General features: G+C 39.1%; 2 protein-coding genes and 1 long non-coding RNA gene across 3 annotated transcripts; 2 read left to right on the top strand and 1 right to left on the bottom strand.

Moving 5' to 3' along the window:
• The first annotated feature begins 3,654 nt into the window (after positions 1-3,654).
• sting1 (stimulator of interferon response cGAMP interactor 1) lies at positions 3,655-15,240 on the top strand. Its single transcript, XM_084718758.1, has 7 exons — positions 3,655-3,805; positions 5,369-5,595; positions 6,647-6,839; positions 8,542-8,650; positions 9,763-10,007; positions 13,155-13,341; positions 14,865-15,240. Exons 1-7 carry the CDS (start codon positions 3,695-3,697, stop codon positions 15,143-15,145), a joined length of 1,353 nt encoding a protein of 450 aa, XP_084574884.1. The 5' UTR covers positions 3,655-3,694; the 3' UTR covers positions 15,146-15,240.
• Positions 15,241-23,000: 7,760 nt separating this feature from the next.
• LOC146326482 (uncharacterized) lies at positions 23,001-25,388 on the bottom strand. Its single transcript, XR_014770605.1, has 2 exons — positions 25,249-25,388; positions 23,001-23,452 (listed from the first exon to the last, which is right to left on the bottom strand). It is a non-coding gene; the product is annotated as an uncharacterized LOC146326482 (long non-coding RNA).
• LOC146326481 (DNA damage-inducible transcript 4-like protein) lies at positions 25,385-27,221 on the top strand. Its single transcript, XM_084718757.1, has 2 exons — positions 25,385-25,671; positions 26,562-27,221. Exons 1-2 carry the CDS (start codon positions 25,491-25,493, stop codon positions 27,005-27,007), a joined length of 627 nt encoding a protein of 208 aa, XP_084574883.1. The 5' UTR covers positions 25,385-25,490; the 3' UTR covers positions 27,008-27,221.
• Positions 27,222-27,929: the final 708 nt, after the last annotated feature.

Below are 27,929 nucleotides of genomic sequence, written 5' to 3'. Positions count from 1 at the left end.
TATCTGCTACACTTCCCCTTTAAAAATAAAATGTGGAAATGGAGGGCAAAATCATAGAATTACAGAGGAATATTTTGTCTGTGGGTGACTGCACAGACTTGCAATACTGCAGGCAGAAAATGTGGTTTGATCAAAGAAGTAGACATTTGTCTTGGCTTGTATGGGACCAGCAGAAGATGGTGTTTCTCAAGTAGCAGATATATGATTTCACTTGAGTTTGCAGTACAGCACAGTACCCTCTAATAAAGTCTAATAAGGGTCTAAATGTGGGAAAAAAATACATTTAGTTTACCTTGCAGTACAGTTATGTTATAATGTGTCCCTAATTATTAGCTCTAATGAAGTCTAATGAGGATGTAATACTTATTTATATGTATATATACATATATCTGTATATGGCTTATAATGTCTTTATTAGTGTACTGTAAAATAAAGTTGGACCCCATACTGTAGTTGGCTTATCACAGTGTGCATGTCTGAACAGGAGTGATTTTCCCTGCTCAGCAAGTTTCATTACAATACTTTTTAGGAATCTGAAGAGATAAAGCTATCCACTACATATTTTCTTCCCAGGAATATTTTGTGTTCTTCCTCACGCAGAGGTATTTACAGTAACTGCGCTGGTTGCATTATGACACGACATACTGAAACCAGAAAAGTTAGTTGTGCATAAGCAACTTTCTCTGTTGTCATGAAGATAAAGTCACTCCCAAAAATCAGAGTGTTTGACCAGACCAGACATTTGTGACTAGCCATCAAATAAAACCTGTAAAATAAGCCATAAAGTGTGTTTTCTGTTCATTTTTATCGCCCTGCAGGGAGTTAAATTCTTGTGAAAAATACAATACATTAAGTGTATCAGAATTTTCTTAAGAAAAAAAACCCATTAGAATCAGCTTAAAAAAATCAAAGTGTGCAATATGTTTGCAATAGTATAATGTAAACTCTTCAAGTCTTTATTACCCCCCCTAGTGGTCAGACAGTGATACCCAGGGGTATTAGTACCCTATAAGCCCTGGGGGACAGGCTTTCAACCTTTTGTAACTTAATGCCCACTTCTGATTATTAAAACATTTCCAAGGACCACCATCCCAAAAACTACGGGAAAAAACATAGCGTGAAAAAAACAAAAAGACAAAAAAACAGATAAGCCGTTATGAATTAAAGTTGTTAAAGGATTCTGTGTCATTATTCCTCATCACATGATTTGCAGCTTTTACTGGCACATGGTTGACATTCCAAATCACTTTCTCATCAATTTTGTGTCACTGCACCTGAGGGAATGTTAGCTAGCTAACAGTGGCACAACACAATGATAACTAGCTTTGATAATTGCCAAAAACAAACAAACAAACAAACAAACAAAAATCAAACCATTTGTCAGTACCACTGCCTCTCGGCCCACTAGATGGCACTCTGAGGCCCACTGGTTGAGAATGGCTGCCCAAGGGGTGCTGAAGTTGCTAAGGGGTAAGTGGAAAGATGGTTGGGTAGCTTAATTAATTTGAGAAAACAGAAATTATGATTTCATTTAAATACATATATAGTATAGGCCTATATCCACATATTGAGACAGCTATTACTAGCCATACAACACCATGTGTAGCAATTGACAGCACATAAAAACTTTTTAAGTTAACTTGCTAAAAGTAACAGTTCAAATAGTTAGCTGTTGATAAAGATAGATAATAGTGATGGATAAGCAGTTCAAATAGTTAGCAAAAGTAGTTAAAGGATATTCTGTTGTAATATATAGCTAAAAGTAACGGGAAAATGGTTGAAATTATTGGCTAAAAGGATAAACGGTAGACCTGACATGAAGTAGTTTGGAAAACACAGGTGTAACCAATTATACAAATTAAGGTTTTGTTCCATTTAGTGTAGCAGAGCCTTTCCAGAACAGCGCCCTCACTCTTAATTAGTATCTTTAGTAACACGTGTTAACTATCTGATGTCAACATGGCTGCTGTGAGAAAAGGTCTATAGTATGAAGAGAATATTGTAAAGATAAATACTTTCAACAATATATGATGATGGGATTCTTGAGTTCATCTGTGAGAGGCTGCATGTGGACGTCAGACAAAAAGGTTGGGAACCACTGGAAACCAGAGTTGTTGTGATAAAATAGGATGCATCCCTGCGTACCATCTAATCTTCATGTATGCCACCTACTTCTGCTGCCAACTGTCGAGTAAAGACCGCCAAAGAAACTTTGACTATGGTTTAGATGCTGTGTGGCCTTCACAGTCACTAGCTCTGAACCTAATTGAACACCCACAGGTAGTTTTGCAACAAATAACATTGCAGCGTTAAGTTCATCTATTTTACTGTGAAATAATTGACAAGTTTAACAGGAAGCCAACATGACGCATAGTACGAAACGTGTCGCAATCACAACAAGATTAGAGGAGTTTTGCAGTGGGGACTTTAGCTTTCATAACCCTTTTATCTTTATCTCTGCCCACTCCCACTCTTACCTCACCCTTTCTTTACCTCACTGATCTGGTTATGCTGGAGTACAGGCAGAGAACCTGAACAAACAAGCACACACAGACTCACAAGGTGAAATTTGACCTAATGTCTTAGACTGGATGGGAATGACTGAAACTGGGATACAGTGATATACAACTTAAAACAAATGTGGGCCAAATGTGGGGGGAGGGGGGTCCGCTGGTCCCTTCCCTCTAAGACCCCTGCTCGGACCACACTAAATTTCAAACTCAGCTTTCATTTTGATATTAACTACACCCCTGTAAAGTTTCATGTCTACATCTTGCATGGTTGTGACACTATCGTGATACCAAAATCTATCCACAGACGGACAGATACTATATAAACATCAGGCAAAAATATTCAAAACTGCTTGTGTGGTAGTTCCTGCTACAGTATGATACACAGACTAACCCAACCAGAGGAAGGCTACTTGTGCCCTGCGGGGGTATGCAAGAAAAATTTCCAAGAAGAGCAAAGTCATGACCCACCCTACTCTGACTCTGGTTGACTAGTACTTGTTGCCTTTGTTGGTTTTGGCCGTTTCAGTCAGGTTTGTTTAGGCATGGGGAGTGAGACTGTGAGACTTTCCAGGGGAAACAAAAAACAAAAAAACAAACAAATAAAATCACACAGGGTACTTTTGGAGCTGCCAGGGGTTTAGTGCAGACATTGTGGAGTAGCTTAATTAATTTGAGAGAATAAAAGTTACGATCTGATTAAAAAAAAATTATAGGTTCAACATACTTAGCTGTAACTATCTGTTCAACACCATGTGAACCACAGTTGTTGTGATTAAATGCTTATATATTGATAAATACCACTTAATTACCACAACTGTGGTTTGATTCAGGCTCAGGATCTGATCCTCCCAATCTGTCCTACCTACTGCTACTGCCAACTGTCAATTAAAGACAAATATACAACCAAATATAGTCTGAAATAAGGAAATGTGAATCAAATGCTCTGGCCTTCACAGTCATTAGAACTCAACTGAACAGCAAATTTAACGAGAAGCCAACATGACACATGATACAAAGTTCAAAATGTGCACAAGTATTTATAGTTTTATACTTTCCTCTTTCGTAATATGTTTTAATTTCTTTCCCTTTATCTCTTCCCACTCCCTCCCTGTCTCTGCCCTCCCTTTACCTCACTGGTCTGATGACTCCTGGATACAGGCAGACAACAAATTTAACCGTAAATGAAACTGAAAGTATTGGAAGGGGCGGAGAGAAAAGGAGAGGCGAGGCAGAAGAAGAAAAGACAGACAAAGGAAAAGCTCTCATACTTGGATCACAGCAGACACACCAAGGTGAGTCCCTGCATACATTTCTTTCTCTTGCCTTGTCTTAAAACCCACTTTTGGTGGAGTTAGATTAGCAGCTGTCCTCTGCTGGATTAAATCTTCATATTTTCCCTCCTGTTCACACTGCAGGCTCTGTGTTTGTGGTAAAAAAAAAAAAAGGAACTTTCTTGAAGTCTTATTTCTTCATATTAACCCCTCTTATGTATTTAAAGGGGCGGCTCTCCTCCAAATCAAAAATACATATTTTACATCTGGACTGTAGTTTCTCCATCTACATTTTTTTTTTTGTTGATGTGAGTGGCAGAGTTTTGGACATAACATCCAAACAGATGTCTGCCTTCTCTCCAGTATAACGGGAGTAACTGGCACTAGCTCAAGGCGCGTTTGAAAAATTCAAAACCAGTGTGTCATTCAAAAAATCATGACCTGGGTACAAGATCAAGATAATCCACTGACCTTGCTGTGAGCAGTTTCATATAAGAACTACTTTCTTTCTATCAGAAAGCCTATTTAAATATTCATTTTTTTTGGCAAACAAAGGAATCTATATTTGAACATATGAGATACTTCCAACATGAGATATTTCAAATCAAAAATACTAAATACAAGTTTTTCCCCTGCCCTGTGGTGCTATTTATCCATCCAGGTTGTTTTGGTGTTAGTTGCAGAGTTTGGGAGATATTGGCTGTAGAGATTTCTGTCTTCTCTCTGTGATAAAGGTACTAAATAGCACTCGGGTTGTGGTGCTCAAAGCGCCATTTTAAACATTCAAAACCAGGGTCTCTTTCTAGAGATCATGACCCAGTTACTCAAGATAATACACAGACCTTGTTGTAAGCAGTTTCATGTGAGAACTACTCTCTTTCTATTAGAGAGAAAGTAGTTCTGGTAGATTCTAAAGTAGTTCCAGTGGATTCCTAAGAAGTTCCAGTAGATTATAAAGTAGTTCTAGTTCCAGTAGATTCTAAAAATGGTCCAGTAGATTATAAAGTAGTTCCAATAGATTCTAGTGGTTCCAGTAGATTCTAAAGTAGTTCCAGTAGATTCTAAACTGGTTCCAATAGATTCTAAACTGGTTCCAATAGATTCTAAAGTAGTTCTGGTAAATTGCCAAGTGGTTCCAGTAGATTCTAATGTAGTTCCAGTAGATTCTAAAGTGGTTCCAGTAGATTCTAAAGTAGCTCTGGTAGATTCTAAAGTAGTTCTAATGTAGTTCCAGAAGATTCTAAAGTGGTAAATTATAAAGTAGTTCTAAAATAGTATCCAGTGTCAGCGTGACAAATTGTTTTCACAAAAGTCAAAATTTGTCTTTGATGCATTTATTTTTCTAGAGCCTTCTCAGGTGACGAACACACTGATGCCTGCTACTTTAACAGTGAGCCTAGACATGTAAAGACAGAGCAACACATGCACATATTGCACCATGTTGCATGTCAGGCCACACCCATCACTGATGACACAGCACCCGCGTTTCTATTTCTGTAACAGGTGATGGAAAATGGCTTTGAACAGTTTGTGCTTTAAAGAGGATGTGTGTTTCCCTGACATCGGGTGACTCTCTCCTGACAGATGCAGTGCCACCAAGATCAGGATGCTCTCATCCCTCGGCCTCGCGGGGCTTTGCCAAAGGTGTACGCTGTGGCGCTGGCTGCCGGAACAATAGGAAGCGTTGTGATGCTGTCTCCTGAAAGGTTATTTGGCTGGGTTGCCATGGTAATACTCATCCTGACCCTTGGCCCTCTGCTGCATGGTGTGTGTCTGCTGGCGGAGGAGATGCTGCACCACTCGAACACGAGGTGGGAGAAAAGGCATAGTTGAGTGTGTGTGTGTGTGTGTGTGTGTGTGTGTGTGTGTGTGTGTGTTACAGTGAGTTACAGTATGATGAAAGACAGAGTGTGTGTGTGTTTAGATTTTGTAAAGAAAAATAAATCTGTCAGAGTGCCTTTCCTTAGCATTGTTTAAAGCTATAATATATAATATTTCCACATTAAAAAGATAAACGTGTTATATATTTTGTTGAGTTGTGTCCTAATATTATTCCAAATGTTTTCAGCAGTGTTTAAACACAGAGAAATGTATAATTCAAGGCAATGGTGCATTTCCTGCTAGTCATTGCTAGCTAGTTACTAGTTGCTATAACTTCCCTGAAAACAAGGGATACGTCTGATATGACATAGATGGAGGAAAGAAGTTGGTGAATGTGATTAAACGTAATGTGAGTAAAATTTTAATTATGTGAAGTCATGTCAGATCGGTTTTCATCAGCCCTGGTGGTTGTTGTGATCTCCCATGATCCAACACTTCTTCACAATATCATCAAATGACTGTATGCTCTGTGGAGCTCACTGTTTTGGTTTTACAGCATTTACGACTTTGCTGTTTAGCTCACTCTCACGGCTCCCACTTGAAAAACTTTTTAAAAAAAAATCCACTGTGCCCTACCTGTGCAGCACCAAACTGTAAGCAATATTACTTTTCCCAGGATGGCAAATGCCCTACTCCACCTCTGACTGACTTACCACAGTTTTCTTACCCTAACCCACCCCAGTCGTACTCCTCAAGCCTAAACCTGCCCAACCAAGGATGAATATTGGACTTCCATTGGTCATGTGGACACAAACATGACTCCACGCTAATGTTAATCTGTGTCAACAACCTGCTGTTTCTATAAAGTGATGATATACAGTATTAGAGTTGTGTGTAGAGATTGCTGCACTGCTTCTGAGAATTAGCTGATGCAAATGTCAGTAAATACATACGTTTCACATAAACAAATGAGACACATGATGGCTCCTGTGCAATACAGTGCTGTGCTAACATTTCTTTTCTAAATTTGTTTTTGACCAGGTATCGAGGCCGAGGGATGCTGAGCCACATGCTGCCAGCCTGTGGTCTGTGGGGGAAGACCCTGCTGGCTGCAGTCCTGGCGGGTCTTATGCTCTACCTGACCGAACAGCCTCTGCCGCACAATGACCAGTGCCTGAAACTCCTCTTCCTGGCCTCGGTTCTTTACGCGCTGTTCAAAAGCCTGGGAGTCCTGGTGAGGTCCACAGCAAACACACACACACCTCTGTCTTTGTTTTTCTAGGGTCTCTGTCTTTCTCTTTTCTTAAAGGATGGTGCCACTTTTAGTGTTTTCATGCATTTTTATATTATATTAAATATAAATCTTTGACTGTCACATAAAAGACACTGAAAGATTTAAAGTAAAAGAGCATGTTTTGGAAAATGGTAATTCATAGTAAGCAGGTTACAACATACAAAAACACTGGTGCAACCCTTTAAATTAGCACGTAGCTATCTCTTAGGGTAACTCCCTGGTTATTACAGGTTAGTACAGTGACTGTTTAGGCTAAATGTAGCTTGAAAGAGTGAACATCTGGAGCATCCCAATGTTTTTTATACTTCAGCAACTACTGGAAACCAATTTTAGGATTACGATCCAGAAAATGCTCCACAGGCTCTCTCATCACTGTTCAAATGAACCTTAGACATACATCAGTAACTTGAGCACATCACCCTTTATGCAAAGCTGCAGATGCTGATTCTGACTCTGACTGTCTTCAGTCTTCAGTTCAGTTCAGTCAGTTGCTGGTCGCTGTTGTGTCCAGTTCAAAACCTTATACAAGCACATTTTATAAGGTTAATATCTCAGCAACTGACTGTTTGCTACAGTTATCTCTTCACGGTAGATTCTGAGGGTAAGGTAAAGGGCAAGGTAAAATTACTGTTTTTAGCAATGGACTTTTGTTTTTTTGGAGAGAGAGATATTTGGCTTATATAGTCATGTTTTTCCCATCAGAAAAGACTGTCTGATGGCAAGGTTTTCTAAATATAACTTGCACATATACTGATGTTGATATTTTTATGTGGCTAAATACATTTAGCTGCTGGCCGCCACAGCAGTGCATTGCTTAGCTTCCTACACAGTCCTCCTGCTGCTTCACCAAACTGACTGCCATCCACTGTAGGTCATGCACTGACGTCGTCGTGCCTCATACAACCCCACTTCAAAAATCCAAACTATTCCTTTAATATCAGAAATGATACATGACAGCCTTTAAGTTCACTCACTGTAAATCTAATAAACTAAACTACTAGAAATCTATACTTTAAATCGAGCCCTTACAAGTTAGATGCACCTCCTGTCTTGGACCGAAGCTGTGCATTAGGAATCTCTCTCTTTCTCTTCACACTTCTGATTAATTTAGATTATTAATTTTATCAGAAAGGTCATCAGCTGAGAGCTTACTGTATTTTTACAGCTCAGAGCACCATGGTGGAAGTGAAAAAATAGCTCTATTTTAGCATAAGAAGCACTACACTTGAGACAGAACAGTCCCTTTGTAAGAACACTTCCTGAAGCATCAGTTGATTGTAATTCATATGGCATTTCTGGAGTAAAAATAGGCTCAAAATATGTCCTCATCAGCAACAATGACCATAACGTTCATACTGTCCTCAAAGAATTGCTGTATGATTCTGAACAAAGCCCGCTATTCCCCTCAGTCTCCTTACAGAAAGTGGCAGCATTATATGTAGATATTCGAATCTAACTCAAGTTTGGGTGTAGCTGTCTCTGTCTCGTGCTTTTGTACTGAATTATATCTAAAAATACACTCGTCCTACATAAGAAAGGGCGGCCTGGGTGCGGGGATGCCCTTTTCTGTTGCCTCAGCGGCTCCTGAGCAGAGGTGAGGTGTTTTGACATCCTTCTGGCTGTTTCTGTGCTCGGTGTGTAGGGTCCATCAGAGGTGGAGGTGTCAGATATCTGTGAGGGGAGGAAGATGAACGTGGCCCACGGCCTGGCTTGGTCCTTCTACCTGGGTTACCTGCGACTGGTGCTGCCGCGTCAGTAACATCAAAACACACACACATACACAACCATGTCCATTTTCTGTGGGAAGTTTACTTATACAATATATTGAATTTAATTGAATATACTGTACATGGCTGCCTTAAAGGAATAGTTTGGATTATTTGAAGTGGGGTTGTATGAGGTACTTAAATAAATAAATAGTCAGTGTGTTACTGACAGTAGATGGGGTCAGCATGCCAGCTGGGTCAGCAAAAGGTGATGATGTAGGCCACTTAAAAAAGGTCTACCTAAAATCAGTTTCAGTGTATGGTTTGTTTAAAATATTTTCACCACTTTACTTTGCTGTCAGACAGCCTTTTCTGACAGGAAACCGCCATTATATAAGCCAAATATCACTCTCTCCAAACCAACCAAACTCCATAGGCGAAATTAGTAATTTTACCTTGCTGAGCATGGGGGTTGCTGGTCTACTGCTCCCTTGAACACTTAGTTTGTTTGCATTATTTTGTGACATCAGTGAATCCAAACTATCCTCTCAAAACACCAAAGTCACACAATAATGCAAACATACGAGCCAAGTGAGGCAGCAGTCGACCAGCAACTCCAGTGTTCTGTGAGCTAAAATGACTGATTTTACCTACAGAGTTTGGTTGTCTTGGGGCAAGTGATATTTGGCTTATATAACATCAGAAAAGGTTGTCTGATGGCAAAGTAAAGCAATAAAAACATACTAACTATAACGTGCACTTAAACTGATTGATGATTGTTTTAGGTGGACCTCATTTAAAGTGGCTAAAATATGTTTTGTTGCTGAACCTCTCAACAACTGTATGTTGCTTAGCTTCTGTGGTGGTACCATCCTTTGCTTCTCCTAACCGGGGGCGTGCTGACCACTATTTACTGTGGGCAATATAGTGTTTATTGGTAGGTACCTCATACAAGCCCACTTCAAATAATCCAAACGTTCCCTTTAAGATGGCTTCCAAGCTGTTATGCATGCTACACCTCCATCAAATATCGATCTTTGGTGATACTTATGCTGTATCTCTGTCCGTTATGGTTCATAGTATTTGCACCTTGTACTGCATTCAAGTGATATTTGAGTTTTGAATGAATGTGTGTGTTTACGTGTGCGTCCATTCAGATTTGGAAGACTCCATCGCAAAATTTCGTTCCACCCACCAGGCCAGCAGAACCTCCTGGGGTCGTGGCTCCAGGAAGCTCATCATCCTCGTACCGCTCAACGCCAACATCTCTCACAAGCTGGAGGACGAAGACGACAACATCCGCTTCTACGACAACCTCCCCAACAATGAGATAGACAGGGCAGGAGTCCGGGGGCGGGTCTACAAGCACAGTGTCTACAGAATACTGGACGAACATGGGAAGGTAGGTAGGAATGTAAAATGGCGACGCTGGAGGAGGTCGTAATAATGAACCTCTTGAGAGAGAAGCAAAAACATAGGCAGTGTTGTAGATGGTGGTGGTCTGTGTGGCCAGTAAATACATCGTGACATGTGGATGGAAATTTTTTCTCATTAACTATCTGATGATGAACATCATTTTAGATTTTTAAAAACTCGTCATCATGTCCTGTGATCGTGTTTTGCTCAAACTGTCCCCCACAACTACTGGTTGTACTGGTCTTCGTCCATATCTGTAAGCTTTGCAAAAACATGCAGAAATAATCTGTCCGTACTCTGCTTGTATTTTGTCCACATTTTCTGAAAGCTTACAGTAACGAACGAAACAGAGTAGTACCACCGGTAATGGTGGGAGCAGTGTAGCAGTGTAGCCAAACGTGAGACACAACCACAGGACAAGACAAAGAAGTTTTAAAAATGGAAATTACCTTCATCGACAGTTAGTTAATGAGAGTAATTCTCCATCCCCATGTTGTGATGTATTTAATGTCTGCACAGACCACCACTGTCTCCAACGCTTTCTCAAGAGATTCATCACTACAACCTCCTGCAACGCAGCGTAATTTGTTGTTGTTAGAAACTTTTGACTCTTCTTCTTCTTTGGGGTAACTTTTGACCCTGAGCAGTGCCCTCTAGTGGACACATTGCCTGACACACATGAAAAGGATGCATGGAAATACATGGGCAGTGACAGCTGCATCATTAGAAACAGACGTAAACAGACATAAAAGGGACATAAATGAGCCTTACACACACACTCCACACAGTGGTTCCCAAGTTTGTGAACCACAGCAATAAATTGCTCCCACATATGTTGAAGTAATAGCCATATGCTATCCATCTGTACTTTTTAGAGTCAAGGGTGGCAGAAAAATATCCCAGCATGCACTGGGCAAAAGGCAAGGGAACACTACAGCATATCCCAGACCTGTATGCCTCATCTATAACTTATTATTTTAAGTTATAGATCTTAAATCATCACATCACATTTGAAGCAGACAATCAGTAGCAGATTATATTCAGAAGTTTCTCTGTGGTGCACATTAAAAATATTCAGTCAACATTAAATAAGGTAATCAGAGAACCTGCAGTTTGAACGCAGCTGAGCTACTTGTGCTGTAATTCAACTCAGTGTCGTTCTTCTTATTGCCAGTGTGAGTTGAAAGAGTTATGGGGCTGACATTTTCTCCTTTGATCAGATTTGTAAAGACTGCGCAGCTAAAATGCGACAGAGAGAGAGAGAGACAGAGTAAAGTGACAGACTCAAGGGGCTGTTTCTGTATATATTTTTTGAATCTTTCAAGATAGCACGTCAATGTGCTCCATATTCAATATGTTTGATGTGGCAAATCTAACAACGATTGTACCCAGAATCACCTCTGTAGTTGAGTCGAGGGAGAGGAAGTTTGGGCTGCATGAAAGCAGTCTGAGTTTCGTGTGAGACCAGAAATAGCCACCGATTATATCAAAGTGAATACCAGAATCAGAATGTGTTATGGCTGTATTTTACATTGCATTCATTGCACAGAATAAGGTAATCATGCATGTTTGACTTTGGACATCGACTCCAGTACTGGACTTAAATACAGGTTTGAAGAACTTCATACTTCTGCTCCTCTACATTTAATTTCATGGTTATTATACAGATTAATCTTTATACACAAAACATATGGCTGTTTTACAGAGTGTCACAAGTCACTTGACCTGGAATCGAGTCAGACTCAACTCGACCTGGACTTCAACACCAGTGATTCTCGATTTCACTTGGTGTTTAGCCTTTTGACTCGAAGATACCTGATACTTTCCTTCAATCCCAAAGATTAAAAAGTAGTTTTTTAAAAAGTGTGCCAAGGAAAGACGCTTAAAACAAGGCAAGATGTTCACAATAGGTTTAAAAGTGAAAGATTTTTCACTGATTATTTGAAGACGTGGATTCAATGTTCACATTTTCACCTGGATTTGCAATACTGACGTTTCTTCTCTACAATGTGCAAAAAACAGCAAACATTACTTTGGACCCTCATTAAGAAAGTACATCCAAATTAAAGAGCCAGAAAAAGAAGAGTCAGGAAAAAAAACAAAAAAGGGTTTAACCCTCACATCCACTTCCAGTTCATTTTGTCGCTATTTATAATACATGCATATACCTTGGAATAGTCACAGTTAGAACCAATACTTAGGCTCCAGCCAGAAGTGCTATTTCTTTATTTCATATTAAGAACTTTTCCCTTTAGGGTGTCCTGGCAGCTTCTCGTTGGCAGCACCTGGCCTATATAGTTTGTATTTATGACATTTTATATGAAAAATTACATGCGTTGAAAGACCAGACTTCACCTACCAGGGAAATATGACTTAGTAGAAATATGTTCACACTACATCAGTATTGTCTTTCTTTCAGCCTACAGCTGAACAAATAATCAAATAAATATTGTGTTGTGACACATCAGTATTGTAAAAAACATAAAATTTTCCACCCAGTTTAAGTTAGAGGCCATGATAATGAATTGGCAGCTGTGTGTGCACTGTGCATAGTAGAATATCAATCTTTATTTTAAAATTGTAACCTTGAAATCTCTATTCTAACTTCTTTCTTTTTTTGTATGTGTGTAAGGGAATGCAGTTACCTTTTTTTCGTATCCAAATTAAATGATCCATACATAATAATCTGTTGCTCACCAAGCCTATGAATACGACTTCCACCACTGAAAACTGAGAAAAATGGTCTGAGCCTGATGTTCAAAAAGAGTAAGACTGGGAGCTTTACGCATAGATTTACTGATTAGAATAAACATTACACTATAAAAATACTTTTTTTTCCCTGATATACTGATACATATGATACCTTATACAGTACTCAGAGTATAGTACATCCTGTCCAGCATGTTGTCTCCCCTGCGTAGCACAGCAGGAGCACCACCTCCTGGTTCAACTGAGAATTCACCAGTGGAGCGCTCATGTATTAAAGCACAGTAACAGCACCATCTACCTGTAAAAGGTGGTAATCAAACGTTCCTGGGGCCAGACCTCCACAAGCTTTTAAAGGATTATATGACCATGTAATGTATCTATCTCTGGGTGTCTGTTTTGTTAATGTGTGTGTGTGTGTGAACAGGGCCATGAGTGTGTGGTGGAGTACGCCACGCCTTTGCTGACACTTTACAGCATGTCTAAGGAGAGCGGCGCCGGTTTCGGGGAGCCTGAGCGCAGACAGCAGGTCCTGCTCTTCTACAGGACCCTGCAGGACATCCTGGAGGACTCGCTGGATTGTCGCAACCGCTACAAACTCATTTTGCTGAATGGTAAGGAGGCCAGCCAAGTGTGTGTCTGTGAGTGTGTGCATGTGAGTAAACTTTAAACACACCTCGCCGCATGAGACAGACTGCTTTTAGGGGGATTTCAGCTTTTAGCTTATCCGCTTCCCCACGAGGATTGACAATCAGGATTTGTGTATTTATGGATTCTTTTGCAATTTGTGTGTTTTGTTTTGGGTTTTTTTTGTTGATACTCTGCACAGCGTGTAACTGAAATGAAGGATAAAGGTCAGAGTATTAGTGTTGGGAACTTTTCTAGATTCGGTCTAATTATCTCCGGCCACATGTGAACTTTTTACCTTTGTTTGCTGGTGAGAAACCCAGTTTTATAGCTATTAAAAAAGTTACAAGCTTTACCACAGTCACCTCAGTGCTTGCTCTTAGTGGGAACCATTGGATTGTTATAAACAGTATTATAAAGAGAACAGTCTAGACCTGCTCTGTATGAAAAGTGGCCTGAGATGACTCTGTTATGATTTGGCACTATATAAATAAAATTGGTTTGACTTAACAAGGATAAACTTTTGGAAAAGCAGTGAGCAAAAACTAGGGATGCACGATATATATATGTTAGGCAGATACATTTGTGTTATGTATTATTCTAATACTTAAATTATATCTGATAAAGAGAGACATTAATTTCATTAAGTGCAGCATGTACACACTCTGACACAGTAGGTGGTGGCAAGCACCTTCAAAGTTGGTTTGTGATCCACCTGTACACACAGAGAAGAAGAAGAACCAGGTAGACAGGTAGAGGTAGACAACATGACATGTCTGATATGATCAATTGTGTCAAAGCATTTAATTTGAATTCTTACACAAAATGCTCTTTAGAAGCTAAAGTATGTTCGGGAAGTTTTTTGATGTACTTCACTGTACATTTTGTTAGATTTGGTTCAGTCAGAGTCCTGAAATATTAAATCAGCCATCTTTGCTCCCTGCATCTTTCCTTTGTTAACCCCAGGTGTGTATAAACTACAGGTTATGTGATCATCTTTTCAAAATACAAAAGTGTTGAAGTCTACCTCCAGTGCCTCCAAATACCTTGTTAAAATGCCTCACATATGGCTCTACACCTTGCCTACATTTAGTATTCAAGGTTTAATCAATATGTAAATAGTCCCCACCCTCTCCACACACACCCCAACCCCCACAACTACCCATAAGTCACTGAACCTGGCTTCTCTTCAGTTTTGCTGACTAATCACAGTAACTAGCAACGTCTAGCTTCCCCTGTGGGTTGGGCATCACCGCTAACGATATGTATAGCATCACCCCCTTGATCAATTGGATTGGTTCCTTAGGATTATGATGTCACATACCCAGCCTGACTGAATCCGTTTTTTTTGAGACAAAGCAGGAAATGCTCAGACATGGCGTTTATTGGTGTTTATTTGCTCCTGATGTTTTTGTAACACATGAAAAATCACACAACCATGAAAATGATTAGTGGCAGGATTCTCAGACGAACCACAGATCATGTTTCCATCTTTTTCTTCTCCTTCTAGATGAGCATGAGGACGACCCTCACTTCCTGTCCAAGACCATCCTCAGACACCTGCAGCAGCAGGAGAAAGAAGAGTTCTGCCTCACCCCTCCTCCTCACCAGGAGATGACGCACCCGCTGGCGAGTGCTGCAAGTCCCCCGCCAAGTGCACCGCTAATGAACGACGTGTGGCACCACGTTGAGCCAATGAGCAGGGAGCCGACGCTCATGATCAGCCTGGACAGACCTCAGCCTCTGAGGGAACCTGTTGAGAACACCGACGTTTACCAAGGAAGAACATGAACACACGCCTCAACAAACACCACATTCCTGTTCTATCATATTATAGTCTTCTTTTTTTAAAAAAAGACTTTGTTTTTCTTAATTTTTATAGGAAACAGGAACAGACACAGACATAAAACAAAAGCTGACCAAAGGGAACGGTTCAGTATCACACACACACATATACAGTGGATATAAGCTGTCAGGTTTCCTCAACCTTCTTCAAACAGAGCTGGTACTCACAGACGGTATATATCAATTTGTATCTTCTCAAGACACATCTCCTTGTATGAATATCTGTCTATGCATTAATAACAACTGTCCAAAAAAAAAATTTTGTTCAGAGTCGGTCCACACAGATGTCCAGGGGGAGGACACGAGTTCAAGCCTGTCCACCTGTTTCCATACAGTTCACATTGGCTTCAGTCCAAATTTAGAGGGAGGGGATCAATGTACTGGAAGCAAGAAATCCTCACATATCCATCTTGACACAAACTTCCCATAACACTTCAATTTATGCTATTAAACAGATGGAAGTGGAAAAAAAGGATATGCACAAGGAGGGAATTCAAGTTCTTGTTAGACCCCTTTCTTCCAGTAATTAAAAAAATTTGTCCATGCAAGGTTTCAAGAGGAAAGTCAATCTGTCCAAACTCTACATTTCTTTTATAATCCCAGTCCACTCTAATTAATCATCCATTTCTAATTTATGTTTGACATACATTGTTGAGCGTCTCTTAGCAAACTGTAGGTATGAAGAAATTAATTTTCTGTGAATATTGGACTTACTTAAATTCAAATCGTTCTCCTGAGATTTGTCTGTTGAAATGGTGCCTACCTTGGAGATATCTGAAGACGTCCTGCTTTTCTAGATGGAAAGTCTGTAAGTTCGTGTCGATCGCTCTTATCTTCCATCCAGTTGGCAGATTTAACATTCCTGTCATATAACACCCCTCTTAGCACTCAGGCCTTGTTTTCCATTTTTAACTTATGACATTTTCTAAACCAGATATTCAGGGAGTCTTTGTCCAACAGATATGTGTTACTTGAAGCATTCTATGTATCTATAATGTGTCTAATTGGCTGATCCAGTTCCAGTTCTCTCCACTTTGCCATGTGTGTTGCACTAGTTAAGTAAGTATCTCAGTTGTGCTGCTTTATAAGTTGTGTTTCCACTTATTAAACTCTTGAAATGTTGAAATCTTGTAATTCTTGTTCATTTTTATTAGACCTATTTAGTTATGCATGTCCAGTGGTAATAAAGTCCATCTTTTCCAGCTTTGATTTCCTTTGTAATAGGGGAACAATTTGTCATGTAAATAGAGTTTTTTTTTTATTATTTGGACCCCTATAAACTTGATGTTATTGCCCATTTGAAACTACATGATTTCTGAATAGGTGCGTGTGGTGAATAATTACATAACCTGGTTTCTGTTTTATTTTTAATTTATACCCTGAATAGTAACCAAACTGTTTTAGATGGGACTGAGCTGATTTGATATTCAGCATCGGTGTCAGTCTGAGACCAAAATCACTGGCCCGGTCAGCGGTGGAAAAACAAGTGTAAGTGAGTGTGATTCATTTGTCCAAACTATCTCATAACTTGCTTAGCTAAACTTTGAGCTACATGCCATGATTTTAAATGTTTTAAATGATTAAATACGCTCTACTGAAGAGATAAAAAATAGCAGACTAAAACATCAGATCTGTGTGGAATGATGAGCAAACAGAAATGTCATATTTTCAAGTTTTCTACGTTGTTTTAGTGGTGACACTTTAATGGGCCCTCTTGTTCTGCAGTGGTAAAATTGCACCACCTACTGCTTATCTCAAACCAGCTCCTGACAGATGGACATAACCATTCATTCTCATTGTCTTACTCTAAATTCAGTTAAAATTTGACATACATTTGGATAGAAACCTGGCTACAAAACTATAACAATTACAACAAAAATTAATACATACTGTCTTATTTTTAGGCACCAATCTGATGCAGGTTCAAAATTAAAATTATGTCTTTGTCCAGTGGCCAAATTCCTAGTGAATGTTCTAATTTTATCTGCGTCTAAATAAATTACCATTGTTTTTTTTGATGGGTGAATAAAGCAAATCTACCAACAACTTGCATATTTTGCCAGCATTTGTCTGGCGGATGGTGCTAATTTTGGTCCCTGATGCATAGACAGTCCACAGCTTTGACATTCAAACAGTATGTGTGCAGTGAAAACATCCTGAACAGACTGTACACACAGCTTGCTTTATTGCTAAGGAAGTGTTGCAACTTCAAAGTGTTTTTTTTTTCCAGCACAGGATCTTCTGCCAGCATCCAGTTAATGTGTAGTTAAATTAATCTGGAGTAAAGCAAAGGTGTCGACTGGCCAGTTAGTTCATTCAACAGTCTGATAGCCTCATATGATTGCATTTAGCTGTTTCAATTTTTGACTTAACCTCAATAATCTTTGAAAAGGATCGGGACAGAGGATAGTTAATTCATTTGCAATTCATGCTAAATCTGCCACAAATACTGCAAAAGTGCTTTCATTTCATTATGGGTGATATAAAGTTAATGGGTAGACCAGAGGAGAGGGAAACGGCAAAATCACTGAGAGATTGTAGTCAGGAGAGATCAGGTGTACAGGAGTGTGGCTTATGACTACATAAACAAAAGACACAGTCACAAGACACCTGACACCACGCCTGTTTATCTGCAGCTCACATGCACACACACACACTCACACACACACCTCATGACCCGCAGAGCTGCAGCTGAAACTGCTCGCCGAGGTTGCATCAGATATGTTTACAGCCCGCCTGTCTTCCTGACAGGGCGGAGGTGAGAGGAAGGACACAGGGATCTGGTCCAAACTATGCTGAAATTATCAACAGTGCTTTATATGCTGCTTAGTCAGATGATTTATAGTGTGCTAATGTCATGTGTGTACAATTAGAGACAAAGAAAATCAAACAACGGAGCAGTTTCACTGTGCATATGAAGAAGACTTTAGGAGTCAATATGAAGCTCTATAAGCCAGAGGTTCCATGCATTTCCCAGCTGTTTGCTCTCTCTTGAGAAACACTGGACACCTTTACTTTTCCAGGTCTCTTTAAACCCTTCAAATGAAATAATCTGAGGAAGACTATAACGCTTATTTGCGTAATCATTCATTTATTTTGCCCCACTGTAGTTGTAGTTGTTGCACTAGTTACCTGTTAGGAGCTGGTGACATCAGAATGTGATGTGAACCGTCAAAAAACCAAACCTACTTTTATCACATATAACAATCTTTGGTACATATAAATGACATTTTTTAGTAACTTTGTTTTCAGTTAAAAATGTGCAGGACTATAAAGGAATTCAATAGGTTTAAGAGTTCACTTGCCTTGCTCAAGACCACATATGGACTTAGCACAATCTTAACAAACTGAGAAAACAAAACATGCTTTTGTTTTCAGAAATGCTACATTCAAGGACCTGAAGTGGTCAAGAGAACAAGCCTTTATTTAAAGCCATTCACCATTCAATAGATGCCTTAGGAGATCATTCATTCGGATAGCTTTATAAAACAATACAACACTAGGGTGACCAGGTGTCACATTTTTTATCCTTTATCCCATGTCCCAAACATTGAGACCATGTCCCATATTTGATTGGCTCTAGTTTACAAAAGTCAAACCACTGCAGGACTTTTCTAAAAATCTGGCTTTTATCAAAGGCTGTGAAGAAAGCATCAAAGGCTGCCATCACAGGTCTGTGTCTGATGTCAAACTGCACACGCATGATGAATCAGGTACGGGTTAACCTGTCACTGTCTGTCCTACTCTACACCCAGCTGGGAAAAGTGCAAGTCATCACAAGCTGTGCACATTTTCTGATCAACCAGAGGGCAAAGCCGTGACGTGTTATGAGCCGAGAGGCAGAACACATACATTAACTTTTTAATAGCAAAATTTTAAATTACCTCTTAGTATGTCCCACACAAAATCCTACTGTCTCTAGTGATCCTCAGACTTTCACCTGCACTACCATGAGGTAAACGTGTAATTTTAAAATGTCTTGAGAACTACTGGATGGATTACCATGAAATATGGCACAGATATTGATGGTACCCAGAGGATTAAAAAAATGTTTTTATTTATCCCCTAACTTTTCAGGACGGACATCAAAACATTAAGTTATTCAGTGAAATGTTTGCCACGAGGAGCAACTGTTGAATACTTTAGTTTATGACCAAATACCTGCAACATTAATGTCATTCCCATCAAACTTGCAGTTGATCCATAAAAAGATCACAAGTTTTTGAGTTCATATGTCAATAACCTGTCGTCTCCAGGCGGGATACCAGTATGAGATTACGTGTTTTGACTACAATCCATCTTTGTTAGAAAAGGACTTTTTAAAAAAACAAACAACAACCGTCACTCTCGGGTGCAGACACGAGTTTTAGTGCCGCAGTGATGTCTGACCACCCAGACAGGTCTGACCTGTTCTCCACCAAAAACACTGCATCCCAGGCAGCTGACATCAGCTGACACATGAATGTTGATGGACTGATAACACTGACAGCATTGTGACACTGGCTGTTTACTTAAGGGGATGTAGGACACTGAATATCAGTGACCTGAGCTCATCTGAACCACTGATACATCTGCTTCAGTTTATGAGATTATTGAATGAAACACTTTGTCAACATCAGATCAGTTACAGGTTTATTACAGAGATTTCTAATTAGTATTAAGATCCTAAGAATCATTCGTCATAAGGAATCAGCTGGTGTCAAGCATGATGTTTGGTTACCAGAAAGGTTTGTACAGCAGCTTTAAAGCCAACAAAAACTTTATGTTTTTGTGTTTGACTACTGAGGCCAACAATTTTTGAATTTGGTCCAGTACTGAGCGAGACCGCTGCAGCTGGCTGCCACAAATACAGGCTGCAATGTAATCCTTACTGGCAATTTCAAACCGTCAACGTCCGTCCACTAAAAGTCACAGGCTCAGAGTGTTATTCTAAAGCTCCTTTTGTACAGGACAAAAAAATCCATCAATACTCACTAACATCTGACCCTTGTCTTCACCCAGAGAGGGTACAATCGACGTTCACTCCCGGGTCTGGGGACTCTGCTGTAGTTAATCGAGCTGAGCATCTTTAAAATGGTGCACGAACACATTCAATTCATATAAAATCCAACTATTATTTTACTAAAAGCTTTTATTATGAAGCTGCAAAATCAAGAAATGTTGTGTTTTCATCAGCAGTAACTCAACACAACTCCTATCCAGCTGAAAGCAAACATGAAACAGTAAAATAAAGCGAAAACTGAAAGTCCAAACAGGGACACTGGACAGAAACTAAACTTCAAACCACAGATTCAGTTAGAAGGTACAAAAGTGCAGAGAGTTCAAATGTTCTTCTCTGTGGTCTCCTGCGCAGACATGAACGCACTTTCATGTTCCAGCACAATCAGAAAATAAAAAAAAAACATAAAGTAAAACTTTTTCTGTTGGCAAAAGGAAAGGAGTAAATCACATTTTTTAGGCAGGTTTAGCCATGTTCAAGAAACTTGCATATATGCACTAAATTTGGTGTAAAAACAGTATATGTGTCTGACAACATTATGGAAAGGATCCATTGATAGATAAAACTAATAATTAATTAATAATTTAATAATATCCTTTTTGTTGAACTAGAAACAGCTGATTTATTGCTCTCGCCAAAGCCACCAGACTACCATTTACAGAAACATTTCATCAAGGTAAAAGACACTTCATTCAACAGAAACAAAATAAAACTCACCTAAACGGTCTTGGTTCACAAACTCTGATGGTTTGGTCCAAATAAATCATTAATTCACCAAACTTTACATGAAAATATTCTGGCTTGACACACTGTTTTCCCTTCTGCTTCTCTGATGTCTGACCTCCCTCTCTGCTCAAGCAATAGCCTGGTGGTGGCTTGGGCTACAGCGATAAATCAGCAGTTTCTGGTTAAACAAAAATAATCTTAAAGAAGGTCTGACTCTGCATGGATCCTTTTCATAATGTCAGACACTCATAGAAACAATCCGAGCCTGTCTGTGGCAAAAAGAAGCACTTTTAGAGGACGTTCTTTGACGGCTTGCAAGGGATTACGTTGCGGCCTGTTTCACTGCTGACCGACAAATTTAAAAAACTGTCGCCCCCATCAGCCACTTAGACACGAAAACATGGGGAAATAGGATCCAGGTCGAAAAGTACTTAAGTTACCCTATAAACACTGACCTGTTCTGTATATTGTCTTTCATTAGCATCTATTTGCAGTCTCGCAAACGGATGTAAGTCCGAGTTGGGATTGTCACTGTGACTCATTTTTTTTCCCTTTTGGCCATGACTTGGTGACCACCATCACTCAGACTTTGTGATGATTGTTCAAGTTCAGACATTGTCTTTACAAGCCCAGAGAGAAAGACAGACAGTAATTGTTTAGGCAGTGTGGTTTCCAAGTTCCCCTGCACTTCCACTGAAAGACACTTCCTCCTTGATGGTAAGTCTCTCTGACGACAGCATCTGATCTGAAAGGTGACTGGTTAGCAGCTATGATGTCATAGCAGGGAGATTTCCCAAGACAGTGAGTCAGGAAAAAGAGGTTAACCTGCAAAGGAACTACCTTCCTCCTCAGTGTCAACTCTCACGTAAGCCCAGAGAGGACTTCAACATAATCAGTGATTACACTGTGTGTGTGTGTGTCTGAATTGTCGTCTCATAGTGAACAAGACATTGTTCAATTAATTTTACTACTAAACCTGAAAGCCCAGACAGTTGATGAGAATTTCAATGTGGCTGTTTTGTCTGCAGTTTCAAGAACTTCTGAGTTAAACTTGACAAAATGCATTTAATAGATTTATTTAAATATTGCACTTTACTATGAAATTTAGTTAAACAAAAGTCTGAAAAAGGATGAATAAATGGTACATTTAGTTCAGTAATGCAACCAGGGTTAGGACTACAAAGCTCCATATAGTTAACAATAAAATCTTAATATCGAGAATTGAAAAACAAAAGAAAGGCTGCTAAAACTAATGTGGCTGTTTATATTCCCTTGATCTAAAATTCTCAAGCCACTTTTTAAACCACTTTACTTAAAACAAATAAACATGTTAAAAGTTGAGAAATGAGAAATAAATTCATTTAGATTGAGTTAACGGGCCATCTCATTGTTTTTATGTCCTCTTATCAGGAAAATAACATAGGACATTCAAGGCTATTTCATAAATGAGACGAAATAAGTGCATTTAGATTAAATTAAGAGGCTCTTTTTTCCCTCTCGTCACTAAAACATTATACACATTTTAAATGGTTTATAAAAGACGCACTGCAGATATGAATCTTAAATTTTCAGAATTTCCTCAATCATCTTATTTATTTTGGGACCCAAATAAAATCTCTTGTGACCAACATATAACTACTTTATTTTCTTTATTACTCACTAACACGGTGAAGACCTGCAGTTTTTCTTACTCATGTTTGTTAACCAACTGCGGATCTAATTCGGGTGAATGTTTTATAATAATTTTGGTGGAAGTCACATAAATGGAGAAGAAATATAGAGTCCTGTGTTTATTGGATACGCGTCCGATGCTCGACCAGGTGTGTGTTTGTGTGTGTGTGTGTTTGTGTGTGAATGGTGTCTGTCAGACCGCGTTACTCACCTGTGAGTAAGGCAGGGCTCATGCCTCCATGTCTAGACCTGATGTGCTCACACATGCAAACACATACTGACAGCCTCACAGGCATCATATACATTAAAAGCAGATATTCTCAAAGAAAACCCTTCTCAAAGTTTCTCTACAAATACTGTAAAACTTCATAACAATACTATTTATATCTATGAAAATGAAAAATATCATGGGTATTACTAATCAAAGTGTAAAGCTTTTATGTTTATTTCAGCCACTGTTCTTTTTAAGTATGTTTCTGTGTGATTTCTTTCTGTTACTCAACATTTATGACCGATTAGGGGTTAAACTATAGAAGGCTGCCTGCAGCTTCAGTATAACTCCACACTGGATTTATTCATCATGCCAGAAATACTTTTTAACAGGCAGCAAGACTGTATTAGTCGTATCACATGTGCATGAACTGAGAACCTGATGAATCAATACATGAAATAAGCACTTTAATCGTTAAGCAATGTTAAGAAATATTCAGCAGCGGTAAAAGAACCTCTCCCACCTGTTGCCATCGGGTTTTTGTGAAATGAAAGAGATCAGGTGAGGCGCTTCTGAGTGTCCCGCTGTCTGGACCTGAGATTTACAGAGGCTTTTTTTTCCATGAACGCCACGAGACTGGAGAACACTGTCAAAAAAAAAACACACATCAAAAATCACCTACAGGGAATTCAGTACTTACCGAAGCTAGAAGCAATTGTATGTTGATTTTCTTGCGCCTTGCTCAACATACAGATTTTTTAAGATAACTTTTTCTTTAATAATTTCCACTATTTGAACTTCCCTTTCATTCTATTTGTGTGCCCACACTTCCCCCTTTCTGACTCCTGCTACTTGCAGCTGCAGCAACGTATGTTAATAACAGAAATCATCAAGTTTTATTTTTGATTCCCTTAAAATGTATTTATATAAAGCATGTATAAACAATGTGGATTATTATGACACAAGCCATATCAGTAGCATTAGTCTGTAGTATAAGAACATTTTCTTCTCTGAAAGGGTGTTGTGGTTAACACAACTTCTCTTATGACACTGAATTTGTACACTGCATATAATTAGTTTTATTTAGACCACAGTATGTATGACACTATGTGTTAGTCAGAGGCTGGTACATTTCCACTGCAGCCTATATGCTCATTCAATTTATCAGTAGTTAAACATTTTTAGATCAATTATCAACAGTGGTGGAAGAAGTACTCAGATCATACTTAAGTAATAGTACTAATACAACAATGTAAAAAGATTTAATTTCAAGTCCTGCATTTAACTTCTTACAAAAGTGAAAGTACAGAATTATCAAAAGTAAAGGTACTAAAAGTAGTTATGCAGAAAATTTCCCTCCTTTTACATTATCTTTGATACTGGTGAATTTGATAAATATGAACATGAATATAGTAGGACTTTATTGGGGTCAATGATTTTTTCAAATGTAACTTTTTGGGGTTTCGAAACTCAAAGATTTAAGTTTATCCAAATTAGAAATGAATTATCTCAACAAAAGATTTGTAGTTAGGTAAAACTTCCTCAAAACTTCAAGTTGGCCTTGAAAGTTTGAGTTTTCTCAACTTTTTGTTTTTACAGTGTACACATACAACAATGATAAATGAAAATTAAAAACTATAACAAAATTCAACATATTTTTTTTGTCAAAGTCAGGGAGCCAATGGAGAGCAGCTCTGGAGCTGCAGGTTGCAGACCCCCTGCACTAGAGGGACAAATAATTCTGTATTCTTTACTGAGAATTAAAGGAATAGTTCACCCAGAAAGGAAAATTCAGTCATTATCTACTCACCCCGTGCCGACTGAGGGTCGGGTTTATATTGTTAGTCTGCAAAACACTGCTGGAGTTTCCCAGGAAAATCTCCCAAACAATGGACGTGAATGGTGACCAGTTTTCAAACATAAAAAAACAACTGAAAAATGCCTCCATATTGCTTGTTTGGCATAATCTACATCTCCTAAAGTGTGCATGTGAACATGGCTCCAAGTGAAGGATCTACAGTGAAGATTTAAGCTTAAAACATGATGGAAACAACTTTTTTTTAGTCAACTGGTATGTTGCAGCTTTAAGGGACTTGGATTACACCAGAGGAAGCAGTATGGAGAATTAATTTTTTTCCACTATCCCTTTAAAAAACAAAATTAAAAGTATTCCACATAAAAGGGCAATTGCAGTGTGTTTAATTTTCATTTTCTACAGTCTCTGAAATTAATATTTTTGGTATCTATTTCTGAAGTCTCAAAGTTGGCAAGTATGAGATGTTAGCGATGTTTGCTAGTGCTCAGTCAAATAACAGAAAATAAAAATGAATGAAAGTAAAAGTACACGTATAAAAGTAATCAGGGTTTTATTATATTCCTCTGTTCTTACTTTTTTTTATTGTGTTATGTGTACGTGACTGATGTGAGCTCAGTCTTTCTTACCTGACTGTGTGCAACGCCCGGACATGTTGCGTGAGCCACAGATCAGGAACTTTCTCGATCGAACCGGTCAGTCCCGCCCACTGTGACACACACAGCTCAGCTGATGCAACCCGCGGCTCCTCCGGTATAAAAACCTCCGCCGGTCCCCCTCGGAGCCGCTCTCACCACCCAACTCGATACATGGAGAAGACACAGACCAAACGTTCGGAGGAGAAACCGGAGCTTCTTAAACAGGAATCAGGATGGTCTATACCACGGCTTTGCTCTTTGGACACGGAGTGCCCGTCTTGTCGGAGGAAGAAAGTGTCGTTGACATGATCGGGAAGTATTTCTCCCAGCTCACATCTGCCCCGGGCCGGCAGACCTCTTCAGCCCGGCGGGGGAGCGTCGAGAGCTGCGATGAGAAAGACATCAACTCGCCTTGTAAGTTGTTAAAAAAGTTGGATATAGCGCTACGTTTTGTCAGTGGCAGACAGTAAGAAAGTTGTTGGCTTAAACCAGTGATACAGTCAATTTACGTTGTAAACGTTCAATGATTCAAACGGTTGTAATTGGGCGAACCACATTTTAATATTAATGCGCTTATATTGAAACCGTAACTGAAGAGCTGGAACTATATGACTTGGCGGATGAACGAGTTAATTGGTTTCTGATGTAACTGATGGAGGTGTTGAATCAGCTGATGACAGGCTGAGCTCTTCACACTGCTGATGCAGAGACTTTATTCTGATGACTCGTGTTTTTAGTCATTTCTCACATGATGAAAGTGAAATGAAACGGCAGAGGTGAAAAAGACATTATTTAATTTATTGCTTTTGAGTGTCAGTGGTTGTGAAAAGGCAAATTTAAATATAAACACTGTTATTGAACTAGAGCTGCAACAGACAATCAGTACATTGATTGCTAAATTAACTTAATTAAATAATTATATTAATTGCCAATTTTTCTGATAATCGATTTGAGTAATTATTAAAGAAAAATATTCAATATTCTCTGACTTCAGCTTCTGAAAAGTAAATATTTTCTGGTTTCTTTATTCCACTAAAACTGACTAACTTTTTATTGTGGACAAATCAAAACATTTGAGGATGTTATCTTGGGCTTTGCAAAACACCATTGGACATTTTTAAACATTTTCTAACATTTTATAGACCGGATAACTATTTGATTAATCAAGAAACATTTGTTAAATTAATTGACAAGAAAATAGTTAACTGCTAGTAACTTTTAAACTTTTATTTAAACTGTAATTACTGTGATGTATGAGTATTTTACAGACTTATTCTAACATCACTCTTGTTGTCTTTCCACAGTTGCCAACAAGGACGATGGTTTGGAGCATGAAGAGCGGCTCCTCCAGCAGGATGTGACCCGGCAGATAGAGCGCTGTCTGACAGAAGCGAAAGCATCCACCCTCCACTGCCAGGCGCTGCTGCTGCCACGCCAGATGACCACCCGAGTGGGCCAGGATGTGGTGCGCTCCTCCGCTGATGAGCCCTGTGGGCTCCGGGGGGCCTCCATTAAGGTCTACGTGGAGCGCAAAGATGGCCTGAAGTCTGTGGGGAGCGTCTTTCCCGACCCGAGTGTCACCCCGACGTTTGAACTGTCTGTGATCTTCAAGGCAGACAAGGAGGACGGCTGGCCGTCGCTCATGCACATCTTTGATACCAACAAAGTGTTGAAGCTGAGAGCAGAGTACCGGCTGGTGAAGAGGAAGCTGTACTCCTCTGCCAGCCCGGTCATTCATGATTTCAACTAGAAGTGAAATCAAGGATGTAAAACTGCTTCACTGTTTACCTCTGTGTGTGAATGTTATCCTCATCCTCACCTTAAATGTACAGACTACTTGCATATTGGTCTGGACTGCACTGGAAACTGCTGGAGTTTCCCTGTTACGGGAAGTGGATTGTTCTTTATTCCATGTTTGAATGTTTAACTCTGAGCAGGAGGTCAGACTGCTTGTTTTCTGTCTGTCCAGTGTGACTGCAGTATTTTGCACAGAATGGTTGAATGTTCGCATGTGCACTGTAAACACATAAACTTCCTTCTGGAGTGGGCAGGTCTCACTCCTGACGTGTTGAACTTTTGTTATTTATGCAGTTGTAAAATAAATTTTTCTTACACTATTTATTTGTTCCATGCTTTTCATTTGAGTGAGTGTATTTGTATAGAGTATACTTTAGATAATTGTGTATACTGCAAGTGAAATTCTCTTTTTTCTCTCAGCCAAGGACGTCTTGGCAAATATACTAGAAACATTTATATGACAGAACAACAGAAGAGCATTAAGAGTGTCTTCTTTTTAGGCCTTTGTTGCAATGAAATTGCAAAAGCAAGTGAAAATTGTGAAAGTTGCAATTATTTTATTACAATCAAAGTTTTGAGCATTCTAACTAACCTCACCAAAAAAGCTCACAAGTACAAAAACTCCAACAAAATATACTTCATTTGTAGATGAAATGCACAGAGCATTGATTAAATCAATGCAATGACAATAACAATGTCAGACATGTTCTTTTCAGTTCCCGTAACAAAATAAATGAAAAATATATATGCAAAAAAACTAGTGAACAATAAAACAAACCACTGACAGGGTTAACTGAGACGGACATGTATGTTGTCTAATTTGCGGAAAAGTTGCAGTGACTGGACAAAATTGCGAGGCTGCACAGAATTCACAG

Source organism: Lutjanus erythropterus, chromosome 5 (assembly GCF_056507025.1).
Source record: "Lutjanus erythropterus isolate fLutEry1 chromosome 5, fLutEry1.hap2, whole genome shotgun sequence".
NCBI lineage: Eukaryota > Metazoa > Chordata > Actinopteri > Lutjaniformes > Lutjanidae > Lutjanus > Lutjanus erythropterus.
Note: the sequence above shows the minus strand (reverse complement) of the source record. Positions and strands in the feature narration are given on the sequence as shown.